A 17,711-nucleotide genomic window follows, 5' to 3' on the forward strand; every position below is an offset into this window, starting at 1 on the left:
GAATTTAGGCCATTTATTTTAATAAAAGTTATATGGGAACTCCACAGGATGGTTAACAATGCCAGTCCTTGCTAGAAACGTATCCTACTCCACGTAAGCCACCTTGCCCTAGCTCTTTCCCCTTCCATTAGCTCGTGCCCTCCTACCCAGCTCACACCTCAATACTTGCCATGGTGGCGGAGGAGGTGGAGGTCTCGCCCTTGTACTCCACCACGTTCACCCACATGGTCCCTCCGGCGCTAACCCCGGATGGAATACGGAGACCAAGCTTGAATAACACAAACACACCGCAACTAAATTTGTCAAGCGACAGTAGGGAATTCTTAGTCCTAAATGGCAAGGTGCATCAGGCAACAAAACAATTTTCCACCGCACGGTCGAATGCCACCCAACATGCCAATGCACAGAGTTGCAGTGCCGGTTCCTTGCGGTTACCTCGCTCTGGAGATCACAAGAGTTACCAGGGCAAGGCGTGGGCACAGCAGGCCCTGCATGTACGATGGCCGTTGCCCCCTCCAGCCACCTCACCGCCCAAGTCGGTGAATTGCACGTCTCATTGCTCGCCGCGTGATCCGCCAACCCCCACCTCGCTCAGCCCATTCGGCACAGCACCACGACCATGGGGGATGGGCTGCTATGCTGTCAGTAACTATAGCTAAGGTGAATTACAATGTGTCACTGGTAATTATAATCGCAGGGTAAGTGTAAGTTTAGCTTCTAACCAGTCTTCTTCTTTCGTATAGCTGATGTAGATGCAGAGCAACAGCTGCAATTTCACATCCAGGTGGTCAAGCCAGACAGTCGCGTCAGGAGTAGCGGAGAGTATCGTTGTGATGTCTCCTCGTATTTGTGGATCAGGCTTTGCGTCGTTGCACGGTCTGCTCTGGATGACCACAGTCACACACTGGAGAGTTTTAAATTTTCCATTTGTAATAACCCAATAAACATTGCACGTTAAACCACCGTTAGTTAGTCCAACGGTTCCAACCACATGCAACGTTGGCTCAACATTGCATGTTTACTGGGAATACTCCTCAAAGTCATTATGCCACCTCGTTCTGGCTGGACCGAAGAGGGCCTCCTGCGAGTGTGTGTGGGAGGTACATGCGTCAGTCGTGGGAGGTACGTTCGTTGTGTTTGTGTCTGGTTGCACAAAAAACGCAACTCTCGTAGTTGCAATAATCTCCACCACCCCTACGCATGCCGGCCACAGTTCCTCAACGCCCACGCCCCGTGTCGGAACACCATCAAGCTAAGTGTAGATATAAAAACTAGCGCCTGTCCATTGCGCCAGCGTTTAGCGGATGTGGAGCGTGGCAGTGTTAACGTGAGTGTGCTGTACTAGGAACGAATTGGCATGTTTTGTTTACGTGAAAAACCTTACTAATTGGCTGTCGGGTGGTGGCGCGTTTAACGACACATTTATATTTATGCGATCTAACCCAATAAAACCTCTTCTGTCTAGTAGATGACGACAATCCGTCGAGTCACAGTCAAGTCCTGCAGTCGGTGGACTTCGTAGAGTCATTCTCTTAGTCTCGTCGACCAAAGCGGTCGGTCGCTCGTCGCTATTAAATGTTGACGAGAGGGGGCACGCTCTTTGTTCCTCCCTAATGTTACCACGTCAGCTAAAAATCACTGAACTCAGTCAATTATTTTATGTACCGTACTTATAAAGGGATTTACCATTTGCGGTCTTCTTCTTCTGTGCGCTCTCCCAGCGTTGCTAAGTTTGCTCGCTCGGCGTTTCCACTCAGACTCATCGTCAATCTCACCCCGTCACACAGCCGGCCGACTCACAGCCACAATCAGACTATACCAAGAAGAATAACATTAGTTTGGTCACTGAATAATTCGTTGGCAATCTTATCACTGGGAGCGAGAGAGGTAGCAGAGAGATGCCCTGGGGTGGAAGATCACAGTGCGACATGCCGGCCCTTTCTGCCCGGCTGTGCCTGGTGGTGGTGGTGGTGGCCTTGGTGGTTGCCCTGACGGGTGGCCCAAGTGGGGCCACGCAGCTCTCGCTGGAGAAATTCCAGCACCGTACGAAGCTGCACGAGCGCTTCTTGCTGTCGTGGAACGTCAACAGCTCCTACATCGTGTTCAAGATCGATGTGCAGACCGCTGGCTACGTGGGCTTTGGGGTGTCGAGGAAGGGCGGCATGAAGGACACGGACATGGTGGTGTGTGGGGCCGACCATGTCGGGGGCGACTACACCTGCACGGTAAGAGAGGGGAGTGTGGCGGGGGGGGCAGCCTTGGATAGGTTGTGGTCAGCCCTGTAGCATAATTACTTAAATAATAACTTTATTTAAAGAATTATCTTCTGTTTAGTGTTTAACATTGCTGCTGTTAGAGGGTGTCTGCCTCTAACTGCCCAGTAGTATCCTCCACGAGCCTCCTTCACAGAGGACGATCTTGACATCGCTGGTACCAGTCATTGGGGAGTCCAATCAGCTTAATATCCTGTACCACGGGAGCCTATTTTCTCTCCAACTTGTGCCATGCCGTTTAGCCAACTCTATCCAGCCAAAGAGAACCTGCTTGGGCATGCGGGCGAGAAGACCGAGCCAACGCAGCCTCGCCTGCTGGAAGAGCTCACTGATGGGACCGTGTCCAGAATGTTCAAGGGTCTGTGAATGTTTTAAACCAGTGCAGATGTTCCTTCATATTGAGAAAATCGAGATTCGTATGGAGTGACAGGTCAGGTAGCTTCCATACGGCGTTATGCAGCTCATGAAAAGATAATGCCGCTTGACCGATTTAGAGCGAGAACTCCGCTGCCATACCGGAGCTGGCCATACACATACTGACCAGGTACGGAAACTTATCCATTCTCTCCATAACTGCCCCATCACTCGTGGGGAGTTGAGGATGTGGAGCATTTAATGACGTAAAATACCCAAGTAGATGCTTTTTTGTGGGCTGATGATAAGGCCTCACTCACCATCACACACTCTCACACACATTGCCTCCTATCACACGCATCATTCTCTCCCCGTCGTCCCCGTGGCGTCAGGACCGTTACTCAGCGAGTGAGACAACCCCCGTGAAGGACGACTCTCAGGATGTCCACATCTACAGCCTCAACCTCGTCAACCAGCACCGCGTGGTCACGTTCGGACGGAAGCTCAAGACTGGAGACAAGCACGACGTGGACATCACGGTGAGTCTTCATCGATTCTGTTGCATCACACGCACCGCTTTTACTTTTTTATTAATGCTTTCCAACCAGGTTTAAAAGCATCAATGCATTCTAATGTGTAGGCTTTCGTGAGCAATGTTATTCACTAGGTTGTTGGGGGGCACCTGCGTCTCCCCCCAACAACCTAGTTTTCATCATAAAGATAAAGTCGTGCGCTTACCAACGTAATGGAACATCTGTCCCTGTGACTTGTTGATCGTGATAGCGTCTGCGGGGAGAATGGGAAATTGTTGTCGTCGTCGCAAAACAAATGGCAAAGTGGTGTCGGTGGGGGCCAAGTCAATTCTGAGAATCAACACCGAATCGCCTCGTTCTCTCTCTCTCAAGCGTTCATCATATTCATCATAGACAGACAGAGAAAGTTGTTAATATATAAATATCATTTTACATCTGGAAGACCTCATTGAAAACGACATTTCGTGTGAATTTTCTCTCGTCGTTAAGTAGATGTCCTTGCTGGGGGTTCGGTTCGATGCGGACTTTCACTTGGTTGGGATTGCGGGATCGAGATAAGGCGACATAGAGCTGGCCGTGCGAGAAGACCGGCGTCTGCAGATTGATTCCAACGTAATCGAACGTCTATCCCTGCGCCACCGACGTTCATGCAGGGGGCGCGTAGGTTTGCAGCGCCCCCTGCATGAAAACAACGGGAAGTGCAGCGTTCATCATTTTCATCACATATAAAGTTGGGCGTTTATCTTATTAATAAAGATTTTTGGGTCAGAGCATTGTAAATATAAATGTGTCATTAACGATACACAATATGTGTCGGCACACACTACATGTCGTTGACACATTTATATTTACGCGATCTAATCAAAAAACCTAAAAGTCAATGCATCGTGTCCACGTACCAAATCTGTCATGTCTGCCTCATCTGTGCGTCTACGCATTACAAATCTGCGCTTGTCATTTCTGGGCGCGTACCGTGTGTGTGTCTCTGCGCCTGGCGTGCAGCACGACACGATGCGAGCGGTGTTCGCGTTCGGGAGCGACGTGGTGATCGTTCACCATGGCGCTAACCGCGGCACCAAGTCGGTGCTGCTGTTGTCGTACTCTTCGGGACGCGACGAAGTCCTGGAGCCAAGCACGACCGCCGACCTGCTCACCAGCAACGTGGCTCACCCACCGCAACGCGAGCACTCACCCACTATCGCAGGGAACACTCACTCACCGCAGGAAGCACTCACTACTACAGGAAGCACTCACTACTGCAAGTTCTACTCACGAGAGACAGCACTCACTCCTACAGGGCATACTGAAGCACCGATTATTGGTTCGGTCCTAACGCTGGACGGGAGGTGGCCGGCAGGGCTTGGTGATGTCATTGGCATCATCAGCCGTGTCACGCTGGATGGGGTTCCAAGGGTTTTTCCTGCCTACAGAATGTGGGGGTGGCCACCATTTTTAGAGGGCTCAAATAATCCTCCACAAAAAATTTGTATATTGCAATTGTGAGTTGAGCAATCGACTTCATAAATGAGTCATCCCAGCTCTAGACGAAGCACACACAAGGCAAGGACGGGGGAGGCTGCAGGAAGCCTGCCCAGGCAGAGACAACACCGCAATTACGAAAGCAGCAGAAATTCAATCGCAGTTTGAAATCATTTCTGCTTTGTTGTCGTGATATATGAGAGGAAGTACCCATCGCTGAGTGACAGGCCCTCCCTAACCCCCAACAACATCCCCATCTCCCCACCTCCAGGTGCCCCCTCCCACCTTCCGCAGTCCCCCCGAGTGCGACCCCTCCCCTTCCCCACCGAGCCGTCCAGACAACCGAGTGGATTCCTGGTCGGGACCTCGAATATACAGAACTCGGGTTACCTGTCCCCCAATAACCCCCGAGTTTGTATGCAGATATATTTTTGTTACATAATAGTGATAATCCAACTACATTGATTATAACGTATACTTTTTTTTTATTGCATACAATTTTAGTGTGAAAAGTGGCCTATTTGGGATTTGTGGAATTTCACATTTACTATGACAACCACCGACACTAATTAGTAATTTATATGGTTCAATATCATGCCAGGGGACCCAGTAAACATGCCGTTGGCCCGACGTTTCATGTTAAGGACAGCACAGATAAATAATGTTTGTATGTTGAATTTCTTTCGCACCGTACGTAGCCAACTGTGCTAATCGGAAGTGCGGGGGAAGGACAACTAAAAAAAGATACTATGTTTGTACTGCACTTCTATGCTCCCACACCTATGCTGTCTTCATAAACACGCACTGAATTAGCGTGAAGTACGGTAAAATAACCCTCACACGATCCGCGTGGCATTGGGGAGGCCCTCATCCAGCACATTACACCATGGGTCTTCGCCGGCCGTGCTTTCTGTCGTTGCAGTTCAAGATCCCTTCGGACAAAAACACCTTCTACTTGTGCACGATGTTCAAGCTGCCCGTGCTGACAGAAAAACACCATCTCATTAAGGCAAGGGTCCAACGGGGCCAAGTGGCCTCCACGCTCTCACAATGTCTGATGAGGCCACCCGGTCACTGGGGCCTAGTGAGGGAGGGGGGGCAGGTACACGCCGGGGACCATGTCACGCGTTCTTGAGATGCTGGCGAGACGGGTTGTGAATGTGACGTCTGATTCTGGTTGCAATGTCTCGTATCGGTTCTGGGGGCTGTAATGCCTGTAAGCTTGTGTCTATTTCAGACCCAGCTGGCAGTGTCGATTTGTCTACCCTACCACATCTGTTCACCATGACCCACCAACTCCCTCTTCCCCTTCCTCTCTCACCATCAATTGTCCCATCTTCCCCATCCACCTCCCAGATCCTTTTCCCACTCATTCACATTCATCAACCACCTCGACACGCTGCCACTGCTCCAAAATTGCTCCAACCTCCCACCCCTCCAGTCACTCACCTGTCTTTTCCTTCCCCACCCCAGCATCTTAATCTCCCACCTCCATCTTCCACTCGATCGCACACCTCCATCTCACACTCGTCCACCCACCTGCATCTCCCAGTCCTCCAACTTCCCACCTTCATACCAGTCCCTCACCTTCATCTCTCGCCCACATCTCCCACTCTCGTACCTCATTCTCCCATTCTATTACCTTCATCCTCAATTTTCCCACCCGGATCTCTCACTTCCCTCTGCTAATCCTCCACCCTCTCCACCTACACATCTCACTGGTACCCCCTCCCCCCCTCTCTGGAGGGTAGGTGGAAGCAGTGGTGACGAATGGCAGCGAGCCATACGTGCACCACATGATCCTCTACCGCTGTGCCGCCAACATCAATGGCTCGGACAAGCAGCAGAACCAGTGCTACCATCCCAACATGCCCGAGCCATTCTGGAAGTGCCAGGGCATCACGGTGGCGTGGGCTATCGGTGGCGAGGTAACCGCCGCCGACCTCGCACCCGACGATCCAAAACCCATCCGTGACTCCGAACCGACGTGGAAAATACATTCTATTTACTGAGAGGGTTTCTGCCTCTGATATACATTGCAACAAAACCAGGACATGTCAGCGGGAAGGAAAATATCACGCTATGCGTGAATGCATTGTCCTGAGCTGTGTATTATTAGGGAACTTGATGCAAGGTGCCAGACATTTTTATTTTACTTTTAATATTAAATGTAAAAACCGTGAATCTCAAGTGTAATCCGTGAGACTTGACATGTGTGGGGTAGTGGTGGGGGGTGTAGAAGGGCAGCAGGTGAAGTGTGACGAGTGTGCGACGATCGGTTAGATAGTGGCTGACGGGCAAGGTAGGAGTGGGGCAGCTTCATGAATACCACCATCCCTCTTAGAGCAACATCAAACAGTTTTCCTTTTAAGTCCACGGTGTTTTGGACGAACGTGTTGGGTTATTTTGTTGTTTGTGCTTGTGCACCACTACCAATGCATCAGCAGCGACGTCACCGGATGATTTGTTAAAAGCGCGGTCGTTGTTTCCTGGCGCCCAGGCGTTCGTGTACCCCAAGGACGTTGGCTACTCATTGGGCACGAATGGTGACCCCCAGTACGTCCTGCTCGAGATCCATTACGACAACCCCAACCTCGCCACCGGTGAGGTCAGGGCTCGGGCGCTGAGGACACAGGGTCAGAGGGCATGATATTCCGGGTGTGGGATCAGGGTGCGGGGTCAGGGCACAAGGCCCACATCTGGAGGTGACCAGGTGGATTAGGGCAGGGTCCTTCATGCAAGATTCTCTGACAAGCCACAATGTAAAAAAACATGTGCTGGTGGGCAGCATGACATCACATAGTGAAGGAGTTATCACTGAAACACTCGCACTGCATTGATTACGGCAAGTCCTCGCTTAATGCATGCTGTTCACACTAGAACGCCTTTTCGCTATGACGCGGTTCCTCCCATTAGGCAACACCTTTCGCACAAGGCAGAAACCACAACGTTATGACGTGGAACGCGCACCGTTATGACGTGGAATGCGCCCCGTTATGACGCGGAACGCGCCCCGTTGTGACGCGGTTTTTGAGCGGTGGACGACAAACTACGTTCATAAGTTGCGTGGTTGAGCGGTACAGTGATACAACGAGGGCTTGTGTTGTAACCATACAACACGACACTGCCTGTCGCCCCCCTTCAGGTGTCGTGGATAACTCCGGCTTCCGGCTCTTCTACACCAACCAACTCCGCAGGTACGACGCGGGGATCATAGAAGTGGGGGTGGACCCGAGCCCCTACCACATCATCCCCCCACACGTCTCCGGCTTCGTTAGCCACGGCCTGTGCACCACGGCGCTCCTGCAGGATGTGAGTTATCTTCGTTGGGACCCTTGTCTTTGGCCGAGGGCCCAACAGCACTGTCGCATATCCCACGCTAAAACAAACGCACGCGTAGGCGCCCCTACGACGAGGCATGGTGGCCCATCTGCCCGTCTCGTTGCTGCATGCAGGGCCACGTGTCGCGTGTGTACGTGTTCGCCGCGCTGCTGCACGCGCATCTGGCCGGGAGAAAAATTCACGTGCGCCACTTCCGGTGAGTGTGAGTCACTTCCGGTGAGTGTGAGACACTTCCGGTGAGTGTAAGTCACTTCCGGTGAGTGCGTGTAATGGTGCCTGTGCATTGGCACAGTTTGTGCATCTGGCAATCACCTCGGCAAGTCAACCCATGGCACCTGGGTCTGCCCCATGGCACCTGGGTCTGCCCCATGGCACCTGGGTCTGCCCCATGGCACCTGGGTCTGCCCCATGGCACCTGGGTCTGCCCCATGGCACATGGGTCTGCCTCATTACCTGTCAGCGAGTCTTCGACACTTCGCGTGACCTCAAAAGTGCACCTAGTCTGGCACAAGCGCCATGGTGACGCCATCGCCATTTAGTGACGAATGGCGTTGCTGTGCGAAATAAAAACAAAATCCCAAATGCATTATATAGTCGGACCGATATCAAACCATGGACCACACACATGCTGACACCGCAGGCCATTCACCTGGATCAGAGTTTCAGATACTCACCAGGCCACTCCATGACTCCGTCCACTCACCGACCTCGACACGAACTTGTCGACGTTTGTAGCCGGTCCGCCCTATCCGCTCTCCTCCCGCCGTGAATCCTTGCGAGGTCAACTAAATAGACAACAGCGACGATAAAAATAATAAAAGTTCGGAGACGATGAGTAGACTCTGCGTTGTTCTGTCCAACAGATGCAATGGCGATCAGAAACGCACCCCGGGTTACAACACTGCAGCTCAAATTCTCAGCTCGAAATCCGCCCAAATCTCAATTATGATAAAAGCTGCTGATATCGAACAACATTTAACATTGATATTATTTAACAAACATTTAACAAGACACATTTTAACATCTTCCCAAAACATCTGTAGCACCTACTACAGCTCCTGATAATACTGCCTAAACGAGACAATACACAGTTATATTTTTTATATCAAATTATATTAACATGTAAATTAGAGAAATCATATTTTACTGACAATAAACATAACATCATTCTGAAACCCAAATCGGGAATGTCACCTGTGCAAGGTCACCCGTGGCCGCTCGCCCCACGAGCTCAATGTTAGAATGAGCTCCAAGGCAGCCATTTTGTGCCTTCCAAATGAACAGCGCAATACCAAATGTTATAAACTATTACAAAAACTTCTTTCATCACCAAAACACCATGATCATCTTCAAACACCGTTATATTAATTGATTCGAGTTGGAGTGATCAAAATAAACAAGTAATTAATGCTCGAAATAATAATTAAATAACTCGCTACGACGCGAGACGCCATCTTTCTTTATTCGATTTCCCGCGCAAAATAGTCGAACAATATTTACGTGTAAAAAATTAGAATAGGTTTTACCCTCTCTGGAATAAAAAAAGGTGGTAAGATGTTTAAACACTAAATATAAACCTTTTCCAAGGGATCAAATCTTATACAACTAAAAAAAAAGTGAAAATCTTGTACCTGCAATCGTGACCACACACCCCCACAACCACAACACCGCAGCAGAATTCCTGTCAATAGGATTCAGCGTTAACATTGTAGACCCAATTACTGCGAGTATTTGATATATTTAAATCAACTTTATTATCAAAGTCTTAATTGTGCATATCTTCATTACCACCAGCAGCTCAATCGACAGTCAATTAACATTACCGAGTTCCTGTCAGCCAATTGACTGAAACAACACGACGATGATAATTGTTTTTTTACCCTTTTATCTGGCAACAAAACTGACACATTTTTTACAAGGAGTCATGTTTGTATAGACCACAATACCTGCAGTCATAACGCAAACAAAAACATAACTCTCATAATGAATGCACTGTCCTTGAAGTTGATTGGTCCACACCCGAGACAAGCTCGGGTGTGGACCAATCAATAAGGAAAGCTGTCTCGGGTGTGGACCAATCAACTTAAAGGACAGTGCATTCATTATGAGAATTGTGTTTTTTGTTTGCGTTATGATTGCAGGTATTGTGGTCTATGCAAACATGACTCCTCGTAAAAAAGCTGTCAGTTTTGTTGCCAGATAAAAGGGTAAAAAACCAATTATCATATTTTTTTACTGGCAAATGAGGTACTAATGATGTAAACACGACGATGGTCGCACGGCTTTCACGTCGCCGTGTGGAGCGTGCCATGGGGACGCTGCCTAGGACATGGGCCGCGTTGCTGTGCTCATGAGGAGGCGGCCCGCGTGGTTTTCCAGGGCCGGGGAGGAGATTGGAAGTATCGGTGAAGACAACACCTACGACTTCAACTTTCAGGAGAGCAGATACTTCCCACAGCACATTGAAGTGTTTGCGGTGAGCAGTACAACTCCTAGCACCGGCTGCTCTTCTCTCAACATCTTCTTCCACTTCGTATTGAGCGAAATCTGCGTCATTTTCAGTTTGAATTGCATATTCTCTATTGTTTTTGAGGGGGGAGGGGGGCAGTGAAGTGGAGCTCTTAACCTGGTAACCTGAGTTTGAATCCTGGCCACGGCTAACATCCGTGGCGAGCGAAAGCCGAGCCCATCATCCATGGTCCCACCACTTCACAAACCCGCGCTGATCGGTGCGGTGGAGTACGGGCAAGCGATCAGCGCAAGCCGCACGGCACGGGAAGGCATTCATCCAGCAGTGGATTTTGAACGCACTGAAAGCCTGGCGGTGAGTAAACGCCTCGGTTCGAGGTAACGAGCTGTCGGTCTGTGCAGAGGGAAGCCAGTGTCCAGCATCATGGGGTCTGTGTCACTATGACACTGTGACGTGGTGTGTGTGACACTGTGACGTGATGTGTGTGACACTGTGACGTGTCATTGTGGCAGTGTGACGTGGTGTGTGTGACACTGTGACACTGTGACGTGGTGTGTGTGATGTGCTGTGACAGTGTGACGTACTGTGACGTGGTGTGTGTTACTGTGACAGTGTGACGTGGTGTGTATGTCACTATGCCACTGTGACGTGGTGTGTGCGTCACTGTGACATTGTGACGTGCTGTGACACTGTGACGTGTGTGTGCCACGGTGACAGGGCGATGTGCTGGTGGTGGAATGCACCTATGACACGGAGGAGAGGAAGAACATCACCACTGTAAGTACCACGCAGCACGGCGTACCGATTGCGAACACGCTCGCGGTTCTAAAGTGCGCTCGCGGTTCTAGGTGGGTGAGGGAGGGGCAAAGAATGCGGCATGGATACCGTGCGGGAGAAATTATAAATGTGCGCGGCGACCATCAGCGGACAAAACACTCCGATACGCAACGTGACAACACGAGCCTTGCTGACACAATAAAAATACACAATAAAAATACACAATATCCAACAAATGCCTTACGCAAAACACACCGATACATCACAAACAAATGCCCAAGGAACACAAAACACGCAACGACACCAGGAACCGCATGCCTTGCTAACAGACAACACACTGACACACAGCGTGAAACACAAATGCCATGCTAAAACCGCTTTGACTAGAGGCATGGACATGTGATCTCTCTGTTTATTGTGGCCCTCAAGTACCCTTAGTCAAGTTTGAGGCTGGCAGGGATCAGTGATCTTGATTAGAGGGCCGCCATACCTAACAAGTTGAGAACCACTGATCGATACCGTCGGGACCGAGTTCGCACATAGGCTTTCCCAACCGATCTAATGATCCATAACAGTTTATTCATTGAGTTGTGGAGATATGATGCCAATTAGAGCTAAAACCTGCTCACAACTGATGATGCTGGGTTGTAATCTCCAGCAAAACGAATTAAATTGTTAAATGTTGCTTGCTTTTGAACATAACCAGGTCTTGCTCAAAACAAACTCGACTGGCGCATTTTCCTGGGTGACAACTTGACTCGATTGTCTGTGTCTGGTGGTCGAGAGTGCACAGCCCGAGTTGACGGACCCGCACGACGACCCAAGTCCAAAAAACGAATAACGAATCAGTGGTGGACCGAGTGGAGTGAATTCGGATGACCTACAATTTGCTGGAAAGCTGACAAGTCTACACCAATGTAGTGAAATGGAATCCTTTAACTAGAAAAATCTGAAAACTAAAAATATTTAACTTTAGTTTTTAAAACTGGTCCTAATCATGTTTGTATTTGGGTGTTTTTAAAAGTGTTGAATCCATAATTGGCGTCATATTTTAAATAACTTCATTTGTACTATATTTTTACAACACTGAAGACAATCATAAATGGACAGAGTTCGCTGAATGAGTAAAACAGCAACTGAGTGAAAAAGTGACATGCTCATGTTCTAGAAGGGCTAGGAAGTTGACATTTAGAACAGCCATATGGTCGATATTTAAAACTAGAAAAAGAAACTAACTTTAGGAATGTTTGACTGCCTACATTGTAATCAGTCTTACTCACAGGGGCAGGATTGGCCAAAACTTCTCAAAATCTTGCACCAAACACATACCAACATCGTTACCATCGTTAACACATTCATTTTCTTCACGACACTCAATTATTATTTTGTGCTATGTATCATATAACTTTGCGTTGAATTCGGACCCATATCTTACAGAGAGGGTACTTGCCTTTAAACATCTGGCAATCCAACAGCATTGGCTTAAGGCAAGCCTGACATTCAATGGTGAGACATTGAATGTCTAAATCGGTCAAGAGTTTAGTTTGGATTGAACCAAAGCTGCTGAAATTATGTACTCACAGAAGGCCGTGCGGCCAATGCGATGCATACAAAGTATTAGTTATATTTGTTAATGCGGAGACAAAACGATGGGAAGGAGGCGGTACTTATTTTGTTTGATAACATTCTCCGCGACAATGCACGGTGAATATTCTGCGTTCGGAACGTACGATGGCTCCTGTCGCCCCAGGGAGGCTTCGAGACGCTGCAAGAGATGTGCCTGGCGTACCTGCACTACTACCCGCGCGTCTCGCTCGCGCGCTGCCGCAGCATCCCCAACGTGCCGACGCTCGCTCGCAACCTCCTCGGCTGCGAAGTGACCAAGTGAGGCCATCTTCTTGGTTCTTTCGGTAAAGTTACATAGAAGGAAAGACAGCCCTGTTCTTCACCCGAGGACGGCTGCTTGCATTGTGGCCGAAACGTCGTGATAATTGTATTTAATTATGTTTTATTTTTATTCTTTTATTATTTCCCTTCTACGTGACTTTACCGAAAGAACCAAGAAGATGAATCCCTGCAGTCACGAAAGCTTTAAATCGGAACCAAGTGAGGCCGATCGCCCGGCACCAACTCGGCGGTTGAAATGGGTGGAAGCGCGCGCGCGTTTTAGTGGCCACGGTGAAACTCTGGCGAGGTGCCACCCTGGCAGTTCCAGGCAAGTGTGTGGCTGACCTCGAGGTGCAAAGGCCTCACGGTCAAAAATCAGCAAAAGCAGCATCAGCCACAGGATCACTCGAAGCTCCAAAGTTGTGAAATTTTCCAGGCCGGTCGTCTGGGTTCCCCTGGCAGCTCTGGGACTCCAAATTTATTATTCGAGTCGCGTTGAGAGAAACACGTCCCAGCCCTGTTTAAAAAAAACCGTGCCTCCCTCTCGCCCATCCTGGCTCCTCTGTTTCCCCGTAACCTCTTCCTCCACACCGGAGGCTTTAAAGACTGGGGCCTTGGGTTCCAGTGACCGAGCAGGCAGACCGCTGCACACGAGATGTACTCACCACCGTGAGACTCACCACCGTGAGACTCAGCACTGTGAAACTCCCCCCCCGCCCCCGCCATGAGACCGACCACCACATGACACACTCACCACCACACACCACGCGCGGAGACTCGCAAACACACGTCACGGTGCCGAGCCGGGCGTGACCCCCACGACCGCCGTGTGAGTTCGCAGGCAAAGCAACAAGTACACGGTGACGTCCCCTGAGAGGCACAAGGGGCGGCTTCTGGAGGCGGTGGTGGCCGAGTTCGCGTGGAGCGCGGACCGCGTGACGCAGTACGAGCGCCTCCTGCGGGACACGGACTACGACGTGAAGCTCTACCTCTCGGTGGGCCACCGCGTCACCGCCCCTCTTCCTGCTGCTGCTGAGCCACACAATCCCGGCACTGCACCAGATAACATCTGAACACATTCGACAGGAGCACCGTGGTATTAAAGGGATACATTCACCGCATTCCCCCATCTCACCCTCGGTCTCCCTCGACACCTGACCTGCACATCGGCCGACCACTTCGAAACAGCCCACAAATGGAACGTGTCCATGACTGCCAGCATCTTGGCTGTACTAAATGGTACTGGAGGGGGGGGGAGGCTAGTATTTTCTTCCTGGTGACAATGTCCTGTGATTTGATTGCGTTGAGATATACCCCTGTCATCATTGTAAGGGCCTCTGCGAGAGCCTTTTTATCTGTGCTGGGTCTGAGTGCCTCGTACCGTAACAGAAGCAGACAACTGTCTCCCAAACACAGGGGGAGACGCTGCTGCTGCCGCTCGCGTCGGCGGTTAACCACAAGAGGAGGTGGCTGTGAAAAGTCAATTATCACGGGGCTCGTATAGTCACGGGTCTTTGTGCAAGATCAGTTTCGTGCATGACACAGGCCTAGGTATGAAATTCTCGACGATCCGAATGTTTGTTTTGGATTGATCCGAAAAAACACAAGTTATGTCGCCACACTTTGTCTGCCAAAATTGGTCTCTGGTGGCATCAGGTAACATCAGGATTGTTAGCACGCAGACGCATCACATTACATAATTTAAAGGCTACACTTTACATGAGTATATCATGTAAATAACCTTAAAATCTGACTCGCGCGTTGCGTGCCGTGCGTTTAGAAGAACCACACGTGGCTGTACGAGACGGCGAAGCTGCCCGGAGCGCGGAGCGCGGGGAGCCGGGGCGACGCAGGGCACCCTCGCCCGTGGCGTCTCGGGTTTGAACTCCTCACAGTCGCCGTGGCCCTCCTCCTCCTGTGACCACCGCACCCCCTGGCCACCACCCTGCCCCGACGTAGCGCTGTGCGGTGACCAACAGGGATTCACTCCGCGCAGGGTCACTCAATTCACCCACGTGGTATCACTTCTCACATTCACTCCACATAGAATTATTCCACGTAGGTGTGCATAAATGTACGCACAGAAGCTCACATACGCCCTCCTGCACACAAGGGATGTTCTAAACGTGTTCCGTGCCAGCACACAAGTGACGTGGTCCATCGGTTCACTCCCCATAATGAATGTAAATGATAAGTGAATCATATATTGACTGAACATGGCGTGAATATAATGACGCGGTCGCATTATTGCATGATTATTGACAAGTGTTTTCTGGCAAATTAACAAGAACATTTAAATGTGTAAATATTTTTTTTACATGACGCCTTCTGTTTTGCAGGAATTATTTTACGTAATTCGTCATATTTCTACGCTCTGCATTAATTCTCAAAAATGCTCCTCTTGCTATTCTGCGCAGCGTCCCGTAAGCAACGCCACTCGCATCTCCACGCTTAACGAGTTGTACCGCGTAAATAGATGAAACTCACCGCCCTCTGAATTTCCCCTCCCTCGATGTCCACTGAAGTGTCAGTGGCTCAAGGATCTAACCGCATAAAATCGATTCCCATGCTGACAAAACCCGCATCGGTTATTGTGTGTGTATGAATTATTTTGATCTGTATCTGCTGTAGTGGCAACAAGTGATACACGCATACATAGTAGACAACATGTAGAAATACAAGGTGATATATAAACCAGGTAAAAACTCAACGCATTCGTCAATAATGCGACCTTAAAAGAGAAAATAAAAAATCAGCGACATCACAGGCCTTCGTTGGTATGCAATAAAGCGAACTACACACAAATTGGGCGTTGATGTGGCCCAGTGGCTGGTGTCGTTATTTGTCAAATGCTGACCGCCATGTCTCCTAACGCGAAAGCGAGACAAGTGATGTGAAACGGAGTGGTCAGTGTTGATTTCTCGTAAATATTTGGTCGGAAACGTTTGGATCCTTCACCGGTTTTCCGAAATTTTCTCTAAAATGTTTCACTTGTTCAAGAAAGTCTTCAACGGGAACGCTGTCATTATTACAAATGAACGTGTGCACCCTGATGAAGTGCTAGGTGGTTTGCCGTTACCACACAGCTGCCTGGTCGGATGGCGACCTCTCACAATCTCCACCTCGTAAATCAAACAAAACTCCAAGAAACCCAATCACAGATCACGTAGAAATAAAACACAAAGCTTCCCTTTTAATCTTCAGATACTCTTTTATGAAGGCAACCATATTCCTCTTCTGGACAACAACGTATCTTAAAAGATATTTAACATCAACGGAAATTAAATCGGCTTAACATTTTTATCGGTGTTGACTCACGACGCCCTGCTGCCCTGTCCGGCGTGTCTCGGACTCCAATTCCAACGACCCACCACCGGCGCTCCCTCCCACTGTAACCAACCTTCGTTTAAATACAAATTAGGTCATTACACACTGTACACACCCGATGATTGTTAAACACGTGCCACGTGACAGTGGCCATTCCAATTAAAAGGAGTGTTGTGTATGTCCGTGTCCCCCGTGATGTAACACGCGCGTTTTTAGAGAGACTTATGTTGGTCAACACATCTCACGGGACGTAAATAATGCAGATTAAAATTATGATAAAAAAAAGATAAATTGGTGATGATCATGTCATTACATGACATCAACGGGACCGATTTATCTTAATTTTAATCTTCATTCTCACATGGGACGAGTTTACCAACCATCTGTTGCATGTAGCGTCGTGCAGAGAATCTGAAATTGAACCGCGGCGAGTGGTTAACGTGGAGAGGCAACATCGCGCGGTGGGTCGCAAGAACTGGAGCTGGGATACCCGCGAGTAAACAGCCTCCTGCCCAGCGGGCAGTGGAAGTCCCGGCGACCGCTGCTCGGCCTACCCAGGTTTGCCTCTGGTTTGAGTCTTCGTCACAACAATAAGCTGGCCACCGCCCGCACGCGTTGACTGGAGCCGGCACGATGACCCGACCTGATGGGCTACGCGGCAGCCAAAATTCATGTGAGGACGTCACCAGCGTGACAACTTGCCTCCCGGATTGATCTCTGGAGAACTCTAGCTGGCTCTGGGCAACACCATCACCATGGAGCGTAAACCCGAGCGTGGTTGAATGGTATAGACAGCAGCAAGGGCATTGGAAACTCCTTTACAGACATTAGGGGCAGCGTGTGTCGAACACGATGCACATTTCATCTGATCCGTGCGGACCGCACAAACCCCATAAAAAAGACCATGGTCCAGTGTAAGGGAGCTTCAACGTGTACATACCAACGTACACCCGGGCACAGTGGTACGCCTGTGTGCACACAAGCACAGTCACAAAATACATTAACATTTCCCTCGCCACATTTCGAGACAATATTTACAAGCGAGCAAAAAATTGCACTGTCAAAATTCATTCTCCGAAAGTTAAAACGATGGTGATGTGCAAAACGTCAGAAAATGATGCTACCAAACCACGTGCGCACAGCTTAGAGCTTGGATAGGGCCTCATGTACAGGACGCTGGGAGCTGGACGTACAAAGTGCCTGGGGCTAGGTTCAAAGAAGGTGTCACGTTAAACCAACGACCACCGATTACCACAGCTTCCTGCTCGA

The 17,711-nt window shown here is 49.5% G+C and overlaps 1 protein-coding gene across 2 annotated transcripts; it reads left to right on the plus strand.

Annotated features, from left to right (window-relative positions):
• The first annotated feature begins 1,257 nt into the window (after nucleotides 1–1,257).
• LOC144944999 (DBH-like monooxygenase protein 1) lies at nucleotides 1,258–15,920 on the plus strand. 2 transcript variants are annotated; one of them, XM_078873143.1, is made up of 13 exons: nucleotides 1,258–2,225; nucleotides 3,020–3,166; nucleotides 4,163–4,321; nucleotides 5,562–5,648; nucleotides 6,391–6,567; nucleotides 7,140–7,242; nucleotides 7,785–7,951; nucleotides 8,095–8,177; nucleotides 10,361–10,457; nucleotides 11,169–11,228; nucleotides 12,979–13,112; nucleotides 13,957–14,110; nucleotides 14,899–15,920. In XM_078873143.1, the coding sequence occupies exons 1-13, from the start codon at nucleotides 1,899–1,901 to the stop codon at nucleotides 15,034–15,036; spliced, it is 1,833 nt and encodes a 610-aa protein (XP_078729269.1). In that variant the 5' UTR covers nucleotides 1,258–1,898; the 3' UTR covers nucleotides 15,037–15,920. The 2 variants fall into 2 exon arrangements, with proteins under 2 accessions (XP_078729269.1, XP_078729268.1); XM_078873142.1 differs by having other exon boundaries at nucleotides 1,261–2,225; nucleotides 14,896–15,920.
• The last annotated feature ends 1,791 nt before the right edge of the window (nucleotides 15,921–17,711 follow it).

Source organism: Lampetra fluviatilis, chromosome 36 (genome assembly GCF_964198595.1).
Source record: "Lampetra fluviatilis chromosome 36, kcLamFluv1.1, whole genome shotgun sequence".
In the NCBI taxonomy this organism is placed as follows: domain Eukaryota; kingdom Metazoa; phylum Chordata; class Hyperoartia; order Petromyzontiformes; family Petromyzontidae; genus Lampetra; species Lampetra fluviatilis.